This window comes from Lissotriton vulgaris, chromosome 1_1 (assembly GCF_964263255.1).
Source record: "Lissotriton vulgaris chromosome 1_1, aLisVul1.2, whole genome shotgun sequence".
Taxonomy (NCBI): Eukaryota; Metazoa; Chordata; class Amphibia; order Caudata; family Salamandridae; genus Lissotriton; species Lissotriton vulgaris.
Genome location: NC_141685.1, coordinates 1,751,748,405 through 1,751,774,615, shown reverse-complemented (window position 1 = coordinate 1,751,774,615; position 26,211 = coordinate 1,751,748,405). Strand labels below are relative to the sequence as shown.

General features: G+C 47.1%; 1 protein-coding gene across 1 annotated transcript in view; it reads right to left on the bottom strand.

Annotated features, from left to right (window-relative positions):
• GNS (glucosamine (N-acetyl)-6-sulfatase) overlaps nucleotides 1-13,785 on the bottom strand; it is a 230,871-nt gene extending 217,086 nt beyond the window's left edge. Inside the window, exon 1 of the mRNA XM_086919043.1 lies at nucleotides 13,548-13,785. Coding sequence (XP_086775169.1) covers nucleotides 13,548-13,700 — 153 coding nt within the window. The 5' untranslated portion in view covers nucleotides 13,701-13,785. The remainder of the gene's footprint in view (nucleotides 1-13,547) is intronic.
• Between the last annotated feature and the right edge of the window lie 12,426 nt (nucleotides 13,786-26,211).

The window sequence follows — 26,211 nt, the reverse complement described above, 5'->3', positions numbered from 1 at the left end:
GTACCCCGTCTTCGGCCTCAATGGGCCACAGTGAGTGCTTACCTGTCAATGTAAGAACAAGATGTGGATGCAGTATTGTACCTCCGAGCAAATTGGATGACTTTGTATATGACTAACTACTTATCTTTCATACTGTTCCTGAGTATTCTTAACACTCAAGTGTGATGAGCATAAGAAAAGAATGGAAGCAGTGGAGACAACGAAATTCGAATTGCTTTCGCACTTAAGGTGCTCACTAAAGCTGAAGTAAAATATTTGGTTCTAGAGAAGCAGATGCTAGCTTATATATGTGGTGCGAACCATTGCAGACAATTCTTGTGAGACACAGATTTACTAATACGAAATTATCACGAAACAGGAACAAAATTGACAACAGAAAGCACTTTGAAAATGGTATTGTAGTACTCAGACTGTCCGGCGTATTTACAATAGGACATGTATGTTAGTTGGGATACTGTGTGATTGTAGTATGTTACAAGCGTGAAAAAGATGATGAAATGCATGCAGTCCTCACACAGTCTCAGCAGCCTGTGGCAAACTTAACGATGACCGTGTGCCAACGTTACAGATGCAAGTGATGTGATATAGCACACTTCAAATGAACTACAAACATAACCTAGTGAGTGTGTTTCCCATTTGTTTTGAAATAATATACTGCGCAGCATCAGAATAGCATGTGGGACTCATGAGAAAATATGTCAGTAAGCTTGGTTTAAATAATTATGTTGTTTGGTGATATTATTGTGAAGTAGGTTTCTGTGTGCGAGAGATTAGCTATCGTTCTCTTGTAGAGAACTAAGGACGACGCATGGATTTAAAATACTGAACAGCCATTGTTTATGGTAATCCATAATCCAAAAGGTAATGGGTTTTGGTATTTTCCTTAAGTCGATGGGTATAAGGTTTGAAGGGTTGCTAACTTGAGAAGGAATAATCTCCCACCCATGGTGCCAAAAAGACTTAAAATAAAAACGCAGATTCTTCGTAGCATATCAGATCACTGCCAATACGATGACATGTTCCACCGACCACGCAAGGGGGATTGGGGGGGCAGCCGACCGCAGGGAGGTCCCCCCCCTCCCCGGGCGATTTGGGAGGGGCTGTGGTGAAGGGGGGAGGTATATGCAGGAGCATTGGCCATTTTAGTATTTGGGCTTGTCCTAGTTTGTAGCCCAAATGGAGCCCAAGCATAAATGCTTTGGGCTCCTGCTCCCAGCCTCCATTTTAGGTTTGGTGACCTGGTGGCTGGGAGCTTACGCAGAAATTGTTTGTGGTGGTTTGTTAGGCGTTTACAGTTAGCGCTATTTCGTTTTACATTTAGCTTTTATATATCGTAGTGGTGTCTTACTGTGGTGATGGAAGATTATAGGGTTGTGGAGGCTCTTCATCTCTCCGAAGCGAGGAGGATGGATTTGGTGATCAGTGGGGGGCCGGCGTGCCCACCGCGCCAGGCCTCGGCTGCCGTCGCGGCTGCTGTCGCAGCCTGTTCTTCACCGAAGAAGCGCCGGGCGACTCCGGTAAGTGTGAGGGGCTGGTCCCGTGTTCGGAAACCGACCTCGTCAAATGCAGGGCTTGTTGTGGGCGGGGAGGCTCCTAGCACGTCGCGCGACCCTCCGCGTATGGTGGCAGAAGTTGCAATGTTGTCCCACGCTGCAGTGTGCGCTGCTGAGAAGGCCCTTTCTGTGGAGCGTGTGGTCAGTTTTGGGGCCTCACCGAATGTTGGCAGGCGTAGAGGCCGGAAAGGGAGCAAGAAGCGCTCCTCTTCGCTTACCGCGTTAGAGCGGCGGCCGGAGTCGGGAGCGGGCGTTCCTTTGCATGTGGCGCGGAGGGGCTCTGAGCAGTTGGGGGAGGGGCGGGGCGGCTGGGAAACGGGCGGGGAGCCGGGTTTTGCGTCTTTTAACGCTCCGGGGCATTTTCAAGTGAGCGCTAATGTGGGGGGGGCAGCAAGCGTTGACATAGTTGAGCCAGGGAGATTTGGTGAGGCGGTGTCCTCTGAGTTACAGGAGGTGCCATTTGGAGCCAATATTGATTTGGGGGATAAACAGTTTTTTGATGATGGGAATGTTGGCAGCCCATTACTGTTTTCTACTCCAGCATCTTTTAAATGGGACGTTTTTTCCGTGGTAGGGAGTTCTAAAGGAAATGGAGAGTGGGCACAAGTGGGGGAAGGGGGTTCCAGCAAGGGAGGTTTTTCTTGTTATGGTTGGGGACAGACAGAGGAGAGGGAAACATTTGGAGGTACGTCAGCCGTTTCATGGTCCATTACAGCAGGCGAGAGTGTGGGTAATATCATTCCCAGTTCTTTTCCTCAGTTAGGTAGGGATTTGGAACCAGCAGGCAGTGTTCAGGCTTGGGAAGGTTTAGACACTATTCCCTCTTGGTCAGAAGGTTTACAGAGCCGTGATTTAGATGACCGGTCTTCTGGTAGGGTGCTCAAGGGGAGTCTTAATGTTGACAAGAGTAGGGGAGAGAAGCGAGGTGAAGGGAAAGGTGCAGCAGAAGGGGTTCAGAGTAGGGGTCCAGCTTCAGCAGTAGTCGCGGCTATGTTGGATTGGAGTGAGGATGAAGAGGTAGGTGGGTATTCCCAGTTGGGGGATACGAGCAGGGCTTTACAGTCAGGTCGGATGAGAAGGCGGTCAACTGGTTCAGCATTTCCTCGATGGCAGGGGGCTGAGGCGGCTTTGGTTTTTAGGGATCCCAGCACACCAGTCCAAACTTTTTCTTTTCAGGCCTCAGATCTGCGAAACGGCCCGGACTCGGTAGGGCGTTGTACGGCACAGTTTCGCTGAGGTGAAGTGAGGGTAGAGCCTAGCGCGGCACTTTCCGTACCAACGAGGGAGCCCGTCGCGGTCAGTACACGAAGGTCAGGCGCGACCTCACTGGCCCCAATGACTAGCAGGTCTAGGTGGTCTGCCTTACCGACGGCTATGGAGCTACAGAGTCAGCGTATGGGGGAGTACCGGCAAGTACAGTCGACTCCCGCCCAGGAGGACTTTCGGAAAAAACAACAAGTGATGGACCGAATGTGGATCAATGTCACACATTCCCCCAGTCAAAAGATCTGGGCCCAAATCCATCGTTTTTTTGCACTCCACACCACCCTGGGTTAGACAATGGCGATATGCAAATCAGCTCTGACCCTGTTGCCCCATGGGAACAGTCCAGTCCGAACTACAAAAGCCATGTCCTTCCCAGAACGGAATCAAGCATCCGAGGACCGGACCGGTTTCGAGGTAACACCTCTCATCAGCCCGGCTAGCTTGACTCCAAGTGGTGTGGAGTGCCTGGGACCCACGTCTGGGCATCCCCAGCGCACTTAGGGCGGCAATTGCAAAAACAACAAGTGATGGACCGAATGTGGATCAATGTCACACATTCCCCCAGTCAAAAGATCTGGGCCCAAATCCATCGTTTTTTTGCACTCCACACCACCCTGGGTTAGACAATGGCGATATGCAAATCAGCTCTGACCCTGTTGCCCCATGGGAACAGTCCAGTCCGAACTACAAAAGCCATGTCCTTCCCAGAACGGAATCAAGCATCCGAGGACCGGACCGGTTTCGAGGTAACACCTCTCATCAGCCCGGCTAGCTTGACTCCAAGTGGTGTGGAGTGCCTGGGACCCACGTCTGGGCATCCCCAGCGCACTTAGGGCGGCAATTGCAAAAACAACAAGTGATGGACCGAATGTGGATCAATGTCACACATTCCCCCAGTCAAAAGATCTGGGCCCAAATCCATCGTTTTTTTGCACTCCACACCACCCTGGGTTAGACAATGGCGATATGCAAATCAGCTCTGACCCTGTTGCCCCATGGGAACAGTCCAGTCCGAACTACAAAAGCCATGTCCTTCCCAGAACGGAATCAAGCATCCGAGGACCGGACCGGTTTCGAGGTAACACCTCTCATCAGCCCGGCTAGCTTGACTCCAAGTGGTGTGGAGTGCCTGGGACCCACGTCTGGGCATCCCCAGCGCACTTAGGGCGGCAATTGCAAAAACAACAAGTGATGGACCGAATGTGGATCAATGTCACACATTCCCCCAGTCAAAAGATCTGGGCCCAAATCCATCGTTTTTTTGCACTCCACACCACCCTGGGTTAGACAATGGCGATATGCAAATCAGCTCTGACCCTGTTGCCCCATGGGAACAGTCCAGTCCGAACTACAAAAGCCATGTCCTTCCCAGAACGGAATCAAGCATCCGAGGACCGGACCGGTTTCGAGGTAACACCTCTCATCAGCCCGGCTAGCTTGACTCCAAGTGGTGTGGAGTGCCTGGGACCCACGTCTGGGCATCCCCAGCGCACTTAGGGCGGCAATTGCAAAAACAACAAGTGATGGACCGAATGTGGATCAATGTCACACATTCCCCCAGTCGGACTTTCGGAGTCTGTGAGATCTAACTTTGGTAATGCAGTGTCGGGTAGGACCCGTGGTGTAGACTTTGAGAATGCTGGGCTTCAGGTGGTGGAACCGGTTTTGCTTGATTATGATGATGACAGCCCAGAGGAAGGAGAAGTACAAGAGTTGGAGGGGGGTGGGCCCTCTCATGTGTTGCATAGTGTTTTGCAGGTTCCTGTAGTGGCACAGCAGTTTCGGGATAGACAAGAGTGCGGCTCATCAGTGAGGGCTCCTCGGAAAAGGAATACACAGGAATTCTCAGCGCAGCGGTCGGAGTCCGCTAGAGCAGCTTCTTTAGAACCAGGTGAGAACAAGGTTACACAGGTCAAACCTAAAATGGCGTCTGTGGGGACAGCAGTGAAGGGGTTGGGGGGGGGTAGAGGGGAGATTGCTTAAAGGAATATGTCAAAGATACAGGTGTGGGTACTGATGACAGAATTGGGGCAGCAGGAGGTAAGGTGGAGAGTGGGTCTAACACAGATGCAGCTGGGAGTGTTAAAGAGCCGCTTGATAGTAAGGAATTAAAGATTAAAAAGCTACCCTACATGGGAGTCACCAAACCTTTAGGCGCTCATTTAATGTTGGCAACAAAAGAGCGCATTTGGAAAGGTGAGTATGTGGAGATATTGAAGCTTTTACACCAGGAGGTCAGGTCGAAGGAAGGTTCTAAGGAGGAGGAGTATGAACTGGCTAAGCGCCCTAAAGTTCCATTAACTATTGAGAATTGGTAGCAGCTTTCCTAATATATGCAAGCGTATATTGTGAGAAATTCCCGGAGCGCAGCGTATCTATATTTAAATATATGGATGTGATCAGGAAAGCGCAACTTACTGGAGGAGGTTAGGCATGGGCCCAATACGATGAAGAGTTTAGGGCCAGGATGGCATGGGGTCCAGAAGCAAAATGGGGGGAGTTAGATACAGATTTATGGCAGCATACATTGGGGGCTGTGTAAGGTGGCAAGACCATTTTTACAGCTAGTGGTTTGCCGTTAATTTATCGGCCCTTTCAGGGCAAGCCCACCCGGGGTGGGGTGGGAAGCAGTTCAGCTACACAGTCTGGAAATGGAGCGTGCTGGGATTTCAACAAGGGGTTATGCACTAGAGAATATTGTAAGTACAGACACGAATGCTCTAGCTGCGGTTGCGCCACCCCCTTGTTAAGTGTTGGGGGCCCAAACCTCCAGCTAGCCAGCAAGGGACTCAGACAGGTGCAGGTACTTCTGGCCAATCACATCAGTTTCAGGGGGTCGGGGAGGTAGATGGGCGCAGGGCTCTGGGCCAAAGGGCTCTTACACCAGTTAGGCTGTCACAGCTACAACGGGCTTTGCAGGAGTATGAGGATGAAGAAGTAAAACTGAAGCTTTTGGAAGGTTTTCAATATGGTTTTCATTTAGGTTATCTGGGTCCAAGGCAGAGACAATGGGCGGATAACTTGAAGTCAGCATCTGAGCATAGTGGGGTGGTGCAAGAAAAACTGAGCAAAGAAGTGCGTGAAGGACGGATGGCAGGCCCTTTTGATGACTGGCCGATCCACAATTTGATAATTTCACCTATTCGAGTGGTGCCTAAGAAAGAGCAAGGGCAGTACAGGCTAATTCAGCATTTGTCATGGCCTGAGGGGTCTTCAGTGAATGATTTCATTAATGAGGAGGCTGCCTCGGTTTTCTATTCCTCGGTTGACGTGGCCATGTCACTTGTGACCGCGGGCGCAACTGCAGAGATGGCAAAATGTGATATTAAGTCTGCATTTCGGTTGCTTCCAGTCCATCCAGATGATTGGATCTTCTGGGTATCCATTTTGAGGGAAAATGGTACGTGGACAAAGCATTACCGATGGGTTGCTCCAGGTCGTGTGCTTTATTTGAATGTTGTCACTCCATGTGATGGAATGAGGAAGTGGAACACGCTGCCAAACCAGAAAATAGAATCACGGAATCTGATGGAAGCTTGAAAGGGGAACCGGCCCATTCCGGGATTCTCCGGAAACTAAGGCGGTTTGGAAGCCATTGCGAACTGCCCACCTCCACAACTTTGAATGGCTGAAAAGATTTCTATGATTGTATGTGAAAAACGAGTGTCACAGCAGTAAAAACCTATAATTCAAAACAGAAAACCGCAGCGAACAACTGGTTCCCTCCTTGCCTTACATCCAGAAAGCGCACAGAGTCGACAAATCCATCTAAGTGTTTTGGATGAACTGAACTTACCTCAAGTCCCCAGAGGTTAAGGAACAGGGGAAAGAATTCATTTTGCCCTGAAGAGAGTTTGCGAAGAAATCCCCCAAACTCGAAACGCGTAGGCGAACAGGATCAAGTCCTAAGTTTTCAAATACAGATAAAATACTTAGGAATTCATAGCCTAAAAACATTTCTACCGAGAGGTTATTTGTTTTCACGCAGACTCAGTGGAAGGCTGCGTGGTGTTAAAATATTGATTTTGTGATTAAATGTATGTGTGCTTAAATGCTTATATTGATGTTACTGAAAAATACTTTGACAACTTTCCCTTCTTTTTGAAATGTTATCACTTTTTTTGTAAATTATTTATACTAGTTATATGTCTCCATATTGTTTATGTATTTTGATTCATGTTTTGTGTTGTAAAGATTAGGCATCACGACTTTTTTGGTCAGTACGTAAATAGCAGTGGTATTTCTCTTGACATAAATAATATCCACCAAAAGTTGCTTTTTTCACAAAATTGATGAATAAAACGGCGTAAATAATCGCCTTGATAAACATATTAAGTTTTGTTTATCCTTTCATCCAAAATTGAATGGTGTGAAATACAATGAAGTGTGGGTTCCTTCCTCTTTTTTTATAAATTATTTGAATGTTTCAGCACCTTTCTGCAGTGGCATTTCACGCACCACTCGGGTCATACGCTGGTGAGTCACTATTTTGATGATTTCTTTTTCGTGGGTTCCTGGGGCTCCGCGGAGTGCCAGACAGCTCTGGACACTTTCCATGGGCTCATGGAGGAGATGGGTGTGCCTTTGGCTCCGGAAAAAACAATGGGTCCTTCCACAGTGTTATCCTTTTTGGGTTTTGAAATTGATTCCGTGGCAATGCGGGCTCGCTTGCCAGATGACAAAAAAGTGAAAATGCTGGACTTGCTGGACTGTATGCTATCAAAACAGAAAGTGAAGGTGAAGGAGATTCAGGTGTTGCTGGGACATCTTAATTTTGCTTGCAGGGTGGTGAGAGCAGGGAGGACTTTTTGTAGAAGATTAGGCAGGTCTTTGGCTGGTCAGCATTTGCCTCACCACTGTGTTCGCTTGTTAGCGGGTGTCAAGGAGGATTTGCGGATGTGGTTCTTTTTCCTCACTTCATTTAACGGTGTGCCACTAGTCAGAGATGAGGATTTTCAGTGGGATGTGAAAATTTTTCGGATGCTTCGGGCAGTGACGGTTTTGGCTTGTACTGGAATGCAAGGTGGTGTGCTGAAAAATGGCCAGAAGATTGGTTGATTGGTGGGAGGAGCATAACATTTCTGGAGCTCCATTGTTGGTGGGATTGACCCTTTGGGGGGGGGGATGAGCTGGCACACAAAAAGATCTTGTTCCGGGTTGATAACATGGCAGTACTGGAGATAGTTAACCGACAGTCAGCTAGAGATGAGCAGATCTTGAAACTAATGAGAGTTTTTGTACTTGGCTGCTTGAAGCATGACATTACCTTTCGAGCCTTGCACATCCCCGGTGTGGACAATGACATAGCTGATGCTTTGTCTCGTTCGCAGTGGGGGAGATTCCGTGGACTGGCCAAGGAGGCGGATAGGACGCCAACACCAATGCCGACACATCTGTGGTACGTAGGCAACGTCGGGTATTACAGCTGGTAGTAGGTTCTTTGTCTCTGTCCACGCGTACAGCATATTCTCTGGCATGGAAGGAGTTTTTAGAATCTGGTGCATGCAGGCGTGAAGAAGCTGGGTTCCGAGGATGTGATACAGTTCATTCTGGATCTCATAGAGAAGGGCCTGTCACAGGTGACCATTGCTGGGAAGTTGGCAGGTATCTCTTTTATGGGAAAACTCTTTTGGGGTTACTCTCCTTCGGCTGGCGAAATTGGCAAGAGAATGCTTGAAGGTTGGGCGAGGGAGCGGGGAGGTACTCAGTTGTCCAGGGCTCCCTGATCATGGCAGGCCTTGGCCTGGTTATTGGAGGCGCTTCCCTTAGTTTGCAGAGATGATTTTGAAGCTTGTTTGTTTTCCATGTTGATGGCTTTCATGTTTTTCGGGGCCTTTAGGGTCTCGGAGTTGTTGGGTTCCAAATCCAGAAAGGGGATTTACTGGTGAGAAGTGTTTTTATCAGATGAGGGTGTGCACGTTTGGCTTTCTAGTTCTAAGACGGATCAGAGGAAGTTGGGGAAAGGGGTGTGGTTGGAAGCTCGGTCCCCGAAGGTTACCTGACCATTGCGTTTGGCTCGCCGCTGGCGGACACTGTCAGGGGGTGATGATTGCGACCCTGTTTTTCTGCAGCACCAACGGGTCGTCGGTTACAGCGTATCAGCTGCGCATGGTGTTGCGTAAAGCTCTGCAGCAGATTGGTTTGGATAGGGAGCAATATGGAACGCACTCTTTTAGGATTGGTGCAGCCACAGAAGCGCATAATAGAGGGTGGACTCAAAGGGACATCATGCGGCTAGGGCGCTGGTCTTCTAATTGTTTTCAGCGTTATGTGCGGGGCAACGCGGGGGAGGCGCATACGTCATCCCCTTTGTCTTGAGTATTCATTGTTTTTTCTTTTACAGGTTCAGTAGCTGGGCCCCAATCTCGAGAAGTGACAGTTTGGATAGTGGGGCATTCGTTCGTCAAATGGGCCTGGGTTCAGGCGGCTCAAAGGTTTTTTGGAACGTTATTGGGATTTAATGATAAAATGTTTAATATTGTGTGGAAAGGAAAAGGGGGTATGCTTTTGGAGGGAACTCATTCCATGTTTAAATAAGGCAATGGTGAGTGGTTGCTGTCCGGACATTCTAATTATACACCTTGGAGAGAATGATCTTTGTGGGGTAAAAGAAGTGATTTTGTTGCGGGCAATTAAGAGGGAGTTATCTTTCATTAAAGAGCGCTGGTCTGGTTGCCATGTTTTATAGACAGAATTGGTTCCGCGAAGGATCTGGAGAGGGGCAGTGAATCCTAGAGCGATTGACAGGGCCAGGAAGAAGGTGAATTCTGAGATTTCCAGGTTTTGCCGTCAATTGGGTTTTGAAGAGTGTCCCACAGGGATATCCGTTTTGAGTCTGTTGAGTTTTTCCGGGATGATGGAGTCCATTTATCTAAATTGGGGATGGACCTGTATTTGTTGGAGTTAAGAGAAGTTTTGGCCAGATGTTTGAATGTGCAGAAGTGAAGAATTGTTCGGCCTTTTTTCCTATTGGGGGGGCAGAAAGGGGGGTAGTTTTCCTCCCCGCCTTTCTGGGTGGCGGGGTCTATTTGTTTTTGTGCAGTTTTTGGCAGAGGTTTGTTGATTAATGGGTAAGTTGTGTTATCGACAGGGAAAGGATAGGTTGGTCGTTTTTAGTTTGGTTACACGGAGGGCTTGTATTTATAGGTTATACTGGTTGATATGGTGATGTAATGTTTTTGTAATGTTTGAAATGTTGTATTGTATGGGTGGGGGCGGGGTCATGAAATTTTAGGGGAGGGGCGGGGTTAGGGATGTTACGTATTTAGTGAGGTTTAGTTTTGGAAGGCTTTTTGCCGAGGTTTATTTAATATGTGATGCGCACCTGTTCCAATAAAAAGCGGCCTTTTCCACATATTTTTTGTCATGGTCTGCTTTACCCCCCCTCACCCCTCCCTCCCAATGCTCTGACTCTGGCCTTATGCGAACAGTCGGCTTGCACAGTAAAACTTCAACACGGCACCGGTTTGAATTCGTCACATTCCCGAGATTACAACACGGCCTTTACAGCTTCATGGGCAGCAGCTTGAACACCGGAACGCGGCACTGTACACAACAGCTTCCCAGTGGCACAACCAGGAAATCGGCCAGATATTCTCGCATCCTAATTTTAACATGCAATGCTAACATATTGGCCACAGGCCGTCCTTGGATGCCGCATTCACAGTACACCGTGGCATTTCTATACTTCGTGTCCAGATGCTTACACGCCCTTCACGCCGTTTTTAAATAAATTCAATTCTTAATACCACACTCACAGTACACTGTGGCATTTTACACTGCGTGTCCAGATGCTTTCACATCCCTCGCGCCGTTTTTAAAAAAAAATTCCAATTCCAACTACGATATCTCATGCTTCACAAATCATTAGCATTAGGCACACCGCCCACCGCAACCGATTACACACGCCACATAATCACTGGATTCTTGGTTTACCTTGAAACCTAGCGGTCTCGGCATGTACTGCCTTTAATTTAACTTAATACACACCGGACTCTCACCGGGCGTTAGAATCCACTCCGCCCAATATAGTCACATAGCGGCTACTTCGTATAAATCCTCAATTAATTCAGGATTGCTCCTGTTCCACAGATACCAGGCCATTGCTCCTCCACATCAACTTCCAGGCTCAATACCAGTCCTTCAGTAGGGTGAGTAATCACAACCCTACAGGTGCATTCTTCTGCCTAAATGTACCTAGCGCCTCCATGACACACAGTTTCCGTTTAATTTTCAGACTGTCAACCACTTTCCTACCTGTCTTGAGAAAGACCCGCCGTGACCACCAACTGGGGCACCACAGGGTCGAAACGTCGACGCTTTACACTAGGTCCAGCATGAACAGGATTCTATACTTGAACAGATAGAAATCTTTGTTTTCGAAATAACTATCTGGCCTATCCTCACTTGTACATATGTATATGTTTGCACTGTATATATTGTTCATCACTTAAGTTCCTTGCACATTTGTCACCCCCTTGTATTTTGTATTATCCTTGACAGTCCATATTATCAAATTGTATTTATCATTGAATGAAGTAATTCCGGGATAAATCCTTTTTTTGTAAAAAAGCAATTGTTTTCTCCATGCCTTATTCATTAAGTATGGTTGTGTGTCAGAGGACGTAATTTTAAAACAGCATTAACAGCATCTTTTTACTTATGCTTGCTCTACCCGACAGAACCATTCTAGTTATATTCATGAGAAAATATGTCAGCCATCTTTGTTTAAATAATTCTGTTGTTTGGTGATATTATTGTGAAGTAGGTTGCTGTGTGCAAGAGATTAGCTAACGTTCTCTTGTAGAGAACTAAGAACGACACACGGATTTAAAGTACTGAACAGTCATGGTTTATTGTAATCCAAAAGGTAATGTGTTTTGGTATTTTCCTTAAGTAGATGGGTATAAGGTTTGAAGGGTTGCTAACTTGAGAAGGAATAATCTCCCACCCATGGTGCCAACAAGACTTAAAATACTATTACACGAGAAAAACAAATAAAATCATATTCTCTAAACTACCACGGAGAGTACAAAAAATTATTTGTTCATGTTTGTTCTCCGTATCCATGCAAAGTTCACAAGGCAGAACGCTTAACAAAAACTTTAAAACTAGGCGATCTTGGTGGTCCAATTATTAGCAGGATGCAGGATGCCACTAAGTCAGAACGTGTAGTACTCTATGTGATAAAAATAAAATCTGAGGACATTAAAATGATCATTGTGGGACTACCACAGGTGTGCATGCATTACACCTAACTAGGAAATACTATAAATAGTAAAAGATGAGTGACTTAGGACTTGTTTTGTTAACAAGCCCCCTAAATCATCTGGCACAGAATCTGCAATATTAGCATTATTTGTTTAAAGCAAGCCATAAAATACATGTATCATGACCCATCCAATATGCAGCTAGCACAACCGGCCTTAACGTGCCTGCACTAGTGGAATTCCAAGTCCCTACAATGCAGTTAACCGACTTTACCTATTTTTAAGTATGTGCTACAAATCTTACATAAAATACCAGGACAAACTTAATCAAAATGTTTTCCACCTCTCCAAAGAAAGGAAGTGTCTAAGCCATTCACAGACCACCTACAGATATAGCTGTCATATGTCTGCAGTGTATTGCAGTCATGTTTCTCAGTACATTCTGGTACTTGTAGTTTTGCTACTTTCATTATAAACGTAGGCAGTCATCTACCACATATAGAAATCAAAAAGACATTGGTGAGCTTGCACCAGTGTCTCGCAGGTTTACAGTGGTATTGGGAAATACAAAAGTGTAAGCGTCACAGTGCAAATTTTTTTTAAAAAAAATTGTTGAGAAACTCACTATTGATTCGGAACACGTTGCGATCTCCGTGTTAAGAATGTTGCAAAAAGCTATCAGGATATATATATATATATATATATATATATATATATATATATATATATATATATATATATATATATATATATATATATATATATATATATATATATATATATATATATATATATATATATATATATATATATATATATATATATATATATATATATATATATATATTTTTTCTTTTTTTTTTTCTTTCTTTCCAAAGACAACTAAAGTGTGTACACACACACACACACACACACATATCATGATATAGGATAACTTCAGATATGTCAACATGTATTCTGTCAATATTGTAATGCTGTGGGGTGGGAGTGGTTGGCACAACTAGACCAGATACCAGCAGGTCACTAAAAATACTGCATGCAGTTGTTTTTCCAATTACATTCTAGTACCTGTAGCTGTGCTACTTTTATTTTGAACATAGACCTTCAAGTGTCAGAAATCAGAGCCAATACGTGACTGGTGGTAATGCACCAGTATTCTTGTTCAACTACTTCCGAAAAAGTGTTTAAGTTAAAACATGTGAACGCCGTACGTCGTCACACTGCAAGTACCATCATAGCTGTCAGGTATGTCACATACATTGTAGAGAAATTGTATTTATATAGCCATTACTACCCACGACGAGGCAATGCAAAGCAATACTGCCCAACAGTGCAGTTAACATTTTCGCCATATACCTGATTCACGGTTAAGCCGTCCTACTGTGTAGTTACAAACAGTACACTGCTCTTGCCCAATAAAGAACCCTCGTTAGCATTTACCGCAACTATACATGTAATATTACACCATCTAAAAAACGTATTCCCCGTGCAGTTACACCACTCCTTCCTGTGTAGTTACCATGCCCCCCAGGTATACATCCTGGTCGTCTGTCAGTATCAGAACCACATTGGGTTTTTTGGAGCGCCCCCTGCGGGTCGCCTGCCCCGGCTGCATACACAACAGGAGAGTCCCCAGGCATAAGAGGCAGCAGGCTGCGACGGACGGGGGCATCTTCGGTCACAAGACGGCCGATCTCTGGATCATGTAAAGCCCTTACTGCCTGGCGAGTAACGTGACCAAAACACCTGGCAGAAGCAGCTCCAGCCCACAGAGAAATAGAATAGAAACTTCATGGCACAATGCCATCACGGATGCGTTAAATGTTACGGCCATCTTGAAATGTGAATGTTCCTCTTGGTTATGTATTTCTGCTCCGACTATAATTCCATTAAGCCAATATTTAATACAAATGTATTGATGAATTTGGGTTTCTCTGCTTCATAATTATGCTTTATTTGATTGCATACATAGATATTTTTTTTTATAATATTAAGTGAAATTAGTAACGATAAAAGCTTTAAAAACGATAAGTAGATCCAGGCTAAATCCGCTGCGACGTACACAATATTCGGTTCATTTCAATATGTGCTATGGCTTACTTTGCAATTTGCTCACTAAAGTGTCCACAAAACAGCTTGTCGTGTTAGTCCCTTTTCTCTGTTCTCTGTGGTTGTTTTCATGCAGCTGCACCACAGAAGGCGAAGATAGAGCCAGCGATAAAGAATCTTTGGTAGAGAGAGGCCTGGGTTCAACTACACACAGCTATGATAACGTGAAATAATCTTTACAAGCTATATCATCCCCAAAAAAATGTTTTGGAAAATCGGTAGCAAAGGTGCAGTTTAAGCATTTTTCTTAAGGTATTGTTTTGTTTATACTCCATTTCAAAGCACACAATAGCTGTGCATTGCTTGGAGGGTATGATTTTATTACAGGAGACCACTCTCTGGCTGTCAGGAGCAAACATACTACATCGCCATACTCTCACCAGTATGAAAACTGCGATCCTGGGTACAATGGGAGTCGAGTCAAGGAAATATTCTGCAACTTGTTTTTTTGCCTTTCTCCTACAGGTAGCAGCATATCAACTATAAAGCAAACACCTTAAATGAAATATAGATGCAGTGTAAATTCATCAGTGGGAAATGCATTTTTCTGGCAGGAAAGCTTGGATGGTTAATGCAATCACTTCAGATCTCTTGGTATGGAACCAGTGGTTCCCACAATTTGATTCCTGGTCGGTGCATGGGGAATATAGTGCCATTTATGTATAGTGGTAAGATGTCTAAGTCTATGAAAAAGCACTGTGAATAACTAAGTCATTGGTTTAAACAAAGCAATACGCAGTATAAGAGGTGGCACACAGTGTAGGCTGACAAAAGGTGCAAAAAGATTTTGGTTAAATATTTACAGTGCTTTCAAAAGTTATATTTTTAGTAATGTGCTTATTGTACCCTGTTTAAACCTTTTTTTGCAGGCTTTTATTAAATGGGCAAATTCCAGATTCTATCGATTAAAGCCTACGCTGGCTCTTTGTAAGAAGCTGGCTTTGTATAAGATATTGCCACTAGGTGATAATACTGTGCACGGAGTCTCAGGGATCCCCAAAAGTGTACAGGGCTCAATGTAAAACCCAAAGTGCTCTATTAGTGGTAGTGTGGGTGCGCCGCCTCAGCCTAACACAGAGTAGGCTGAGGCTGCATTTGCCCACAGGTCAGCTGTGGGCAAGGGCAGGTAGGTACCAACACCGCACCAGACACAGCACGGGGTGGTTGGATGCAGAGGTCAAAATCGGAGTTCGACCCAATGCGTTTCAAAGGAGACTGGCGGTCCTTATAGCCACAGTGCTGGCAGGTAAGTGGAACAGTTGCAGGGGCCAAGCTTTGGGTGCTAGGACCAGAACTGAGGGGACACAAAGCAGCAGCAAACATACACCACCAGCGGCACAGGAAGGCCGGGTGCAGGGCGCAAAAACAGTGTTGGGGCACCCAATGCAATCCAATGGGGTTTCTTCTTTTTGTAAACAGGCTGCAGGCGTAGAGCTAGAGGGTCCAGGCAGAATAGTAGCACCAGCACAGGTAAGTTGTGGTGCGGGGGGGTCACATGATGCTGCTGGTTGAACTTACCAAAGCCTGGGGGCTGCGGGAGCCCTGGTACCTGTAGACATCGGAAATCTTACCGGTCGCGGTTTGGGCAGACCCTCCAGATTCACTCTGCAGGCGCCTTTGTGGGGGTTATTAGGGGTCGTCCACCTCTGGATTCTGAGTACTGGTCACTGGGGAGACTTCACTAGGCAGTTGGGCCACTCAGATTCGGGTCGTGGACTTCGAGTGCAGAGTGGGTACGAGTTGCGAATCCGCCTGGATCCGGAGTCTTTGTTGTTAGTTTCTTCTGAACAGGTCAGCTGTCCATGGGAGCCTGGGTTCTTTGTTGAAGGCAGCAGTCCTCCCAGGGGTTTTAGAATTTGCTGGCTGCAAGACCGGTCGCAGGTTCGCCAAAGCTGGAGACAGACCGCTAGTGCTGCGGCCAAGGCCGTCGTCATCTTCAGTCTTCTCTGCAGGGTCGTCTTTTCTTCTTCGTAGGTCGTCACTGATATAGTTTCCAGGTCTGGGTGAACCACCTAAATACTAAATTTAGGAGGCGTTTTAGGGGAGGAGTAGGTAGGCCAATTGGCACATTACATGGGGTGACTACACCCTCAATTATGCCACCCTACTGTGGGAGGGGGCATAGAACTAGCTCTGATTGGAGGGGACTGAAAAGTGTGCTTAACTTCGCCTCCTTAACCAGAGGGGTGAAGTTGGCGAAGGAGGCCACCGCTTCTAGCATTTCTAGGTTTTTCCGCCCAAGGAGGGGGATAAACTAGAGTCTGCCATCTGCTGCTAGCAGCAGAGGTGGGGGGGTCGCATTAGAAAGGCGGCAGGCCTTTGAAGCTTCCCCTTCGAGTACTAGCCCATCCTGAGGGAGGAGGTTTGACACCCATAGGTCCAGAAACATGTCTGTGTGTGACAGGCTGCCTAAAGCCAGTCTGTGCCCACAACATGGTCGGTAGATTTTCAGGGGGCACCTCTGAGGTGCCCTCTGAGTACGTTTTAATAAATCTCACACTGACAGTGTAGATTTATTATAGTGTAGATGTATTGCAAGGAGCTGTTTGGTACCAAACACTCCTGAGTTCAGTGAAGCTATCATGGTGCTATGGAACTCGAGTTGTCAAGTTCCCAGCCCATGCACTCTCTATGGCTTTCTTGTCATTTACTATTAGGTTAGGCAGGGGTGCATATTAGCCCCATTTCTTTTTAACTTATACATAAATGACCTGGAAGGTGTATTGCTGGAAACAGGGGCTGATTACCCGTACGTGGACAGGAGAGGTTTGCCTGTCCTCTTGTATGCGGACGACGCAGTCCTCCTGGCACGCACCCCCAAGGGGCTTCAAACCTTTCTAGATGCATTTAATGAATTTATGGGCAAACGTGGTTTGTCCATAAATAACTCTAAATCATACAGGTGGGGTCTAGCCTAAAAAAACAGTACCCGTTTGAGGTGAATGGTACGAGGGTGCCACACTGTAAAACATTCTCTTACTTGGGTGTCCTCCTAGACAATCGGCTCAATTGGGCGGCACTTTTGAACAAAAAAAGGGACGAGGTTATCAGGGCAAATGAAGCACTGTTCGGATTTGCAGCTAGAATGGGTAACCGCCCGGTTGCAGCCATGCTTAAAATCTATAGGGCTAAGAGTGTGTCTATAGCAAGTTATGGCAGCGACCTATGGGGATATTGCGCGCTGCAGGGCCTTCAGGTGACAGAAAGCAACTTCCTGAAGCAGCTCTTGAGTGTCCCTAAGGGAACAGCAAATTTGTCAGTCCATGAGGAAACAGGTACGCCATATTTAAGTGATACACTGGCCCTTCGTCCCTTAACCTTTTGGCTACAGTGTTGGCTCAACAAGAACCTAGGCCTCACACACAGTATACTAAGAGAAGCCTTGATCCTTGATAATAAGTTGAAGATCCCCTGGTTAAAATACCTCGAAGTAAATTTTAAAGAGTTGGGACGTCCTGATCTGTTTTTTTAACCCAGATTGTATTACCAGGCAGGATGTCATGTATATAAAGCACTCCTTTTAACAATTAAAAATAATGGATAGAGAGGCGAGAGAGCTGCTAAAACCCAGCGTGAGGAAACAATTGATGCTTAAAACCTCCACGGCTTTAGAGCAGTACTTATCCTGCCCACTGCGAGCCTACAAGCGCTTCCTATTAACAAGGTTCAGATTTAACCTTTTTCACTTTTTATTGGCAGTTCCAAGGGGCAGTAACAGTGGGACTGTGTTAGCACCCTGTGGCTGGGACAATTTGTCACCACAGGATCTGCTCCACTTTCTTTTTTTCTGTAAATATTATATAATCCCCAGGACTATCTATTTATTACCTCTTTTAAAAAAACTTAACTTTGTCCAAGTACGCCCTCGCTCTTTTATATTTGCAACTGCTTAACTTTGATTGTATTCCATATGTGGCCGGGTTTCTTAAATGTGCAATGAAATACAGAAAATGTTTGGACTCTTAATTTCTTGGCACCTTATTTGGGTCCACTGTTGCTGCTTTTAGCCCTCACTGCTTTGTGCGTCAAAATTGTTGTTACTTTACACTAATTGATTTTAGTAACTGTATAATGGTTTTAAAGTGCATGTGTTGTTTTTTAATGTGTGACTTTTATGGTTTCAAATACAGAAAACCGAATAAAGTACTTGAACTTGAACTTGACTGAAAAGTGTGCTTAACTTCGCCTCCTTAACCAGAGGGGTGAAGTTGGCGAAGGAGGCCACCCCTTCTAGCATTTCTAGGTTTTTCCACCCAAGGAGGGGGATAAACTGGAGGCTGCCATCTGCTGCTAGCAGCAGAGGTGGGGGGGGGTCGCATTAGAAAGGCGGCAGGCCTTTGAAGCTCCCCCTTCGAGTACTAGCCCATCCTGGGGGAGGAGGTTTGACACCCATGGGTCCAGAAACATGTCTGTGTGTGGCAGGCTGCCTAAAGCCAGAGTGTGCCCTCACCATGGCCGGCAGATTTTCAGGGGGCACCTCTGAGGTGCCCTCTGAGTACGTTTTAATAAATCTTACACTGACAGTGTAGATTTATTATAGTGTAGATTTATTACAAGGAGCTGTTTGGTACCAAACACTCCTGAGCTCAGTGAAGCTATCATGGTGCTATGGAACTCGAGTTGTCAAGTTCACAGCCCATGCACTCTCTATGGCTTCCTTGTCACTTACAACTTTAATGAGTAGACCCTAATACTGTAGGGGCATATCTGGGGTGACTTACCTATACCTTAGGCAGTGCTAGCTGACATTGCACACAAGCAGTGTGCCACGTCAACTTGGTCATTTTCTTTCACCTCACAGGGGCATGCCAGCTGCAGGGGCAGTGGCTTGGTCCTAGTGAGGGGGTTCCATGGGACACTCTTCAGCCTCCAGGCCCTAGGTACCCAGGGTACCACTTACTCAGGACTTCCAGGGGGGCAGAAGTACCAATTGAGGACAGGTTTTTAGGAAAACAATACTGGTACTGGGAACCTGGGCAGCAGGGACCCAGTACTCTACAGTCAAAGTTGCATCAAAAGCCAGGCAAAAACGTTTTGGGGAAATACTGTAACAGAACCCCATTTTCTCACATAAGCCCCTCCTTCGTCCCCCCCAAACAACAGGCCTGGAATCTCAGCTGCTATCTGGGAGAGCCTACCTAGTCTGTCAGGTGAGGACAGGTAGGGAAAATGGCTGGTTTCTGGCAATGCCTACTCTGCCTTACATCCTTCTGTCTAGGTCAGTCCCTTTTGAAGCTCGCGTACCTCAACAGCTTCGGGACCTAACTCCCAATGGTCCTTTCCGAACTCTATAGTGCTTTCACCCAATATTTTTAGTTTGGGATCAGAGGTGACCATCTATGCAAATTCTATTTTGGCCAGGGCAATACCCAGCTTACCTAGAGAGGGTACCCACAGCTTGAGTAACCCCACCGTGACCACCAGGGTCATGGGGCCTAGCCTGCTATTTGGTATGGGGTCAACTAACATGTCAAGAACAGTACAGCCATAAAGGCTAACATCCAGCAGAGACTACTGCCAGCTGGCAGTGCCCAGAACCACACATTTAGCTCTTCACTTGTAAGGGAAGGGGCTCCTTTACAGGCTTCTTGGGTTCAGGGTTGCCTGTCTTCTGTTCTAGAGTGAGTGGGTCACCACTTCTGGTAGTGAGCACACCACTTCCACTCTCTTTTCTGTCAGCTGAGGAGCCACCAACTCAGGCTAGACAGTTGCATGACTAGTCAGGTCTTTTGTGGGTCAGCAGGGCTTCACTAGTGCCCATTTTAGAGTTCTCCTCTACTGTTGTAGAATCTCCTTGACTCACTGGACTGTGGCTAACAGTTGCCCAAGTTTCCTACACTTATTCTTTGGCTTCTTCTTTTGAGGGTTATCTGCACGAGCAGCAGGCTCAGCCCCTTTAGATTCCGTGGGTAAGGCCTGGCATTGGACCAGTACCTCACTTTGGCTCAGACAAACCCATGGGTGGTCATTTCGAAGGAGACAATCAAGAGAGAGGACTTAACGGACTACCACCTTTGTCAAACTAAGGGGCACATCTATCTCTAGGCACATTACAGCTATAGGCATAACAGTGACCTCCACTGAGATGGCCCTTACTCGTATTATCTCTCCTGAGATGTACTGGTTTGAAAGAACCAGCCTGTCATGCACAACTGTGTGACTGGCACAGGTATCTCTCAGGGCAATGTTTGGGATTCCATTCACCAGTAGGCGGTGGAAGTGCCTACTCCCCTTTGGAATCGCCAAGTCACCTTTTGGGCCCACTTACCATTTGAAGGCTAAGAGGACTTCCTCATCTGAGGAACCACCCTCAAAGGCTACACTGGCAACCCCTGGTGTTACACTTGGGGTTTGGTTTTAAGGACAGCTGGGGTCCTTGACGTGGTGTCCTGTCTTTTGACAGTTGTGACACCATGAACTATTGGGATCCCAATTCTTACATTGGTACCCAGTTTTGGCTGTGAGTTATCCTTGGGCCCACCCTCCTGGACAGGTTTTTGGGTGCCTACATGGGACTCCTTCCTTTTATCTTTTTCAGAGTGCCCCAATGTCTTTTCTAGGGGGGTCTTTTTGGCCTCAGTCTTTTGGTCACCCCCCCATATCTAGTTTTGTACACTCTGGTTCTTACCCAATGATTAGCCCTCCTCCCCAACTCTTGGGAGAGACTGGTGCCAGGTCGTCTAGGTATTGATGCAATTTTTCCTGCACACAGTTACTTTACAGATGCTATTTTATGATCAAATTCTAAAGCCCATCATAATCATGTACATTGTTACCATTTAACCAACCTCCTAGTGTTTTCTCTGAGTAATCTACAAAAGTGTCTGCTTTATCTGGGACACTACTGGGGTCACTTCCACAAGAGGTGTTGCTATGTAAGGGGGTAGTGATGGAGTCAATGTCTTCCCCCTCTATCTCCTCCTCTTCTTCTCTTCCCCATTAGGTGAAGTTATGTTTGCCACGGGCTTGTCATTATCTGCCAGCTATTGCCGGAGCTGGGCTTTATTGGGTTTAGGACCCATGGCAAGTTTACATGCTTTGCACAAATCTTTAAGTTGAGAAATTTTAAGATGTGCATGGGGACCTAAATTGAGCTCCTGGCTGGTCCCTGTGGTATCAGTCATGGTGTTTAAAGTAAGTGGGGTCTTATTAGAGGTTAAAAAAACTCTAAGTATGTCTAAGGCCTAGCTACTTGAAAGTCTTTTAAGTTTCTAAAACAAGGGGGGACTAAACAAAAGGCCCTAGCACTATTTTTTTTTTTTTTTTTTTAATGAAAAAAGTCGAGAATCGATTACAAATCTGTCTTAAGACAATTTTTGGATTTCCTCAGTGAAATCAATTATCAATGAAGTGGTACAATAAATGTCAAAGTCTTGTATCCCACCTCTGCTACCACTGTAGGAACCTGGTGCTGTATATGATATTGCCACTAGGTGATAATACCGTGCACAGAGTCCAGGGGTTTCCCAAAAGTGTACAAGGCTCAATGTAAATCCCAAAGTGCTCTGTTAGTGGTAGTGTGGGCGAGCATCCTTGGGCCTAACACAGAGGAGTGAAATACATTTATTGACCACAGTGATCAATAATTGAGACACGACTCTAGAAGGTGATCCAGACCAATTTTAGAAGAATGTACTTTGTTTGCACTTTATATCAAGATCTTCGCAATCATGTAAATCTGTTTTTAATTAAAAAGAATTTTCACTTTGAAAAATCGAAATTTAGAGTATTTTCAGGACAGTTAAATGTTATCCTATAGGGAAAACAGTTTTGCGGGTAATCAGGTAAGTATGCAACTTCCAGTTATAGTCTTCGGGACCAAAGGTCAGCAGTGGGCAAGGATCAGGTAGGTACCAACACTGCACCAGAAACGGCACGGGGGCGGCCGGATTCAGAGGTCAAAATCGGAGTTCGACCCAATGCATTTCAAAGGAGACTGGTGGTCCCAGGAGCCACACTACGTGCAGGTAAGTGGAACGATTGCAAGTGCCAAGCTTTTGGGTGCTAGGACCAGTACTGGGGGACACAAAGCAGCAGCAAACATAACACCACCAGCGGCACAGGATGACCAGGTGCAGGGTGCAAACACAGTGTTAGGGCGCCCAATGTAATCCTATGGGGTTTCTTCTTTTTGTAAACAGGCTGCAGACGTCGAACTGGAGGGTCAAGGCAGAACACCAGTGCCAGCACAGGTAAGTTGAGGTGTGGGGGGTCCTCAGGGTGCTTACCAAAGCCTGGGGGCTGCGGGAGCCCTGGTACCTTTAGACATCGGAAATCTTCTTATCGGGTAGGTGGTGGTTTGGGTGCACCCTTCAGATTCACTCTGAAGGCGCCATCATGGGGGTCAGGAGAGGTCTGCGAATTCTGGATTCGGAGTCCTGATCGCTGGGGAGTCTTCACTGGGCAGTTGGGCCACTCCGTTTCGGGCCATGGGCGTCTGGCGCAGAGTGGGCACAAGTCATGGATCCGCCTGGATCCTGAGTTTTTGTTGTTGATTTCTTCTGGACAGGTTGTGCTGTCCATAGGACATTGGAATCTTTGTTGAGGGCCACAGTCCTCCCATGGGTTTCAGAGGTCGCTGGCAGCAATACAGGTTGCAGGGTTGCAGAAGCTGGAGACAAAATGGTAGGGCTGGAGCAGAGGCAGTTGTCGTCTTCAGTCTTCTCTGTAGGGTTGTCTTCTTTCTTTCTAGGTCGTTGCAGATCTAGTTTCCAGGTCTGGGGAGCCACTTAAATACTACATTTAGGAAGCGGTTTCGGGGCGGAGTAGGTAGGGCCAATGGGCACCTTACCTGGGGTGACCACACCCTCAATTATACCACCCTCCTGTGGGAGGGTCATAGACCTAGCCCTGATTGGAGGGCACTGAAAAGTGTGCTTAACTTCGCCTCCTCCTTGGCAAATTTGGGCACCCCTCCTAGCCTTTCTAAGTTTTCCAGCCCAAAATGGGGGTGTAAACCAGGGGCTGCCATCTGCTGCTAGCAACAGAAGCTGGGGGTCACATTACAAATGCGGCAAGCCTTTGAAGCTTCCCCTTCAAGCACTGACTCATCCTGAGGGAGGAGATTTGACACCTCTGTCCAGGATGTCCATTGTTTCTGGTTCCTGAAAGCAGAGGCTCTCCAGTCTCCACCCAGGACTCCAGAAACATGTCTGCATGTGGCAGGCTGCCTAATGCCAGTCAGTGCCCACACCAGAGTCGGTAGGTTTTCAGGGGGCTCTCGGAGTACATGCTTCAATAAATCTCACACTGGCATCAGTGTAGATTTATTACAAGGAGCTGTTTGGTATCAAACATTCCTGGGTTCAGTGGACCCATCATTGTGCTGTGGAACTTGAGTTGTCAAGTTCTCAGCCCATATACTGATAGAGCCCGGGTTCACCTACCCAGAATTTTGCCATACTCACCTGGGCCCTTAAACACTTACACACTTTAAACATGTAAACCTATGCTTTAAACCAGTAAATATTACTTTTTAGGACCTATACCTTGTCTTACCAATCTTTGTCACCAGTACCTGAAGTCCTAAGGGATCAAGGGAGTTAGAATAATAGGCAGTATATAATCATTTGCACTCATTAAACAATCACAAACTCGGGAAAGATTTAAACGCTTTATCTAAATAATGTTTTAAATGTCAATGTCCATACTAAATTATTAGTCAAGGATTGATCAATCAAGAATAATATCAAAGCAAAATGATGTGAGAGTATCATGAAACGTTCTTTAAGCATTGAAATATAGGAACGGTAAGAAAAGAAAGGGAAACAGCATAATGACATAGCCCTCTCAGCTTTATATTTTCCTAGAATGGTGTGAAGACCAACCCTGGCCACGGGCTGGGATAAAGGACAGGACCCCGAAAGTACAGGTGCCAAAAGGATTGAACAGGTGAAGATCAGAACCAGGACAAATACGGACCAAATTGGATCAGGGACAGAACCACCGCAGGTCAGGACTGGCACCCACAGATAAAAGTGCAACGCCTGCGTCACACCCCTCTCTGCAGCTAACATTCAGACCCCGATTGGGTTAGCGAATCTTCTTCCTCAGGAACCCCGATTGGGTTATCAAACTCCTTCCCAGAACCCTGATTGGGTTATCGAATCTTCTGACAGAGTGCTCCGCCAGCACCTCTGCTCTCGATCGCCTATTGAGTGCGTTGGGTCAGTGACAGGACAGCTATTCGGGCAAGTCGGACAATCTAACTAGCTAAGCCTACCTTGGATATACCATTTTCCAGGGCAGTGTACCACCCCCCAATGTTGCAAATGTGTGAATTCACTCAATTTGATTGGTCAAAAGACAAGGAGAGGTCATCACACCATACCAGTTATGAGCTCATGCTCTTCAATATGTTCCCGCCCAATGTTTTATTTTCCCATGCACTTTTATTCCACCCAGCAGTGAATGTATCAATAGGAACTACAATGTAATATAACATTTCAATTCAGCTTCCTCTCCAAGGGTCAAGAGGTAAGGTTCCCAGGAACATCTTCTAGCAAGTCCACTTGTGGGACACCCCCGCGCCGCACGGCCACCAGCTGCTGCGTGTGTCTCCCTCTGCCTGCCTTCTGCCTCGCCGCCGGCCTCGCTGACGCCTGGCCGTTCCCCTCTGGTTTTGCCAGTGTTTTTGCCCAAAATTTGTGCTTGTTTTTTCTGCGCCGTCCGATCGCTTTTTTAGCTGTTTTTCCTCTGTTTTGCCCGTCTATTGTGCCTGTATTCCCTTGTGCTGTACCATCGTTTTCCTTCCTGTTTTTGCCTTATTTTTCCCTCCATTTGTGCCTGTTAATGTAATTATATCCTCTTTGCCGTGTCCAGTTTCCTTCCTGTTTGCCCGCCTACCTCGCCGCCCTCCGCTCTCCCTCCCCGCTTCCCGCCTCCCGCCACCGCCTGTGGCCACGCCCCTTTTCTCTTCTGTTCCCTCCCCGCTCCCGCCTCCTAGCTGCTCCGCCCACCCGCGCACTTCGCCTTAAATGGCGACCGTGCGAACGCGCAGCGGTCACGCGCAGCGGGTGCGCCGATTGTGCGCCGAAGGCGCGCCAAAGGTAAGCCCGTCTACGCCCGTCCGCGCCTGGACCGCGCCTAGTGCCAGGACCCCTGGCCCACGAGGACCCCGACCGACCCGCCTGACGTACTCCGCCGCCACCCTCACCGCTCTCAACACCGGCCGACTCCCAGAATGCCATCAAGCCACTCCACGACGTACCCACGGACCCTTCAGCTGCCACGCCTGCAAGTTCACCTGCATCCGGACCAGCCTCGCACCAGCACCCGCCAAGTCGAACACCAGCAGCACCCACCTCAAGTGCATCCTGCTCAACACCCGCTCCGTCCACAGACACGCCATCGAACTCTGGAACCTTCTAGACGCCACAGCCCCTGACGTTGCCTTCCTCACGGAGACCTGGATGAACGCCTCTTCAGCTCCCGACATCGCCATCGCCATCCCAGAGGGCTACAAGATCGTCCGGAGGGACCGAAACGCCAACCAGATGGGAGGAGGCATCGCCATCATCCACAGGAGCACCATCCGTCTCACGACCAGCACCGACAACACCCTGACCAGCGCCGAACACCTGCATTTCCAGATCCACACCAACCCGAACACCACCCTCAGAGGCACCCTGATCTACCGACCCCCTGGACCACGCACGCAATTCAGCGAGGACATCGCCGACTTCGTCAGCCCGCATGCCCTCCCCTCCGCTGACTACATCCTCCTGGGAGACCTCAACTTCCATCTGGAGAACAACAACGACTGCAACACCAGCACCCTGCTCGACAACCTCGCCAACCTGGGACTCAAGCAACTGGTGTCCACCCCCACCCACCTCGCCGGACACACACTCGACGCAGTCTTCTCTTCCAGCACAGACATCGACTTCAGCCACGCCACAGAGCTTCAATGGACGGACCACAGCTGCGTCCACTTCACCTTCAAGAGAACAACGACCCACCAACACCAGCAACAGGCCGCCCGCAGAAGCTGGAACAAGATCACAGCAGACCAGCTCGCCACCTCCCTGAGCCAGCACCCTCCTGCCAGCTGACATAAATAATTAATTTACTCT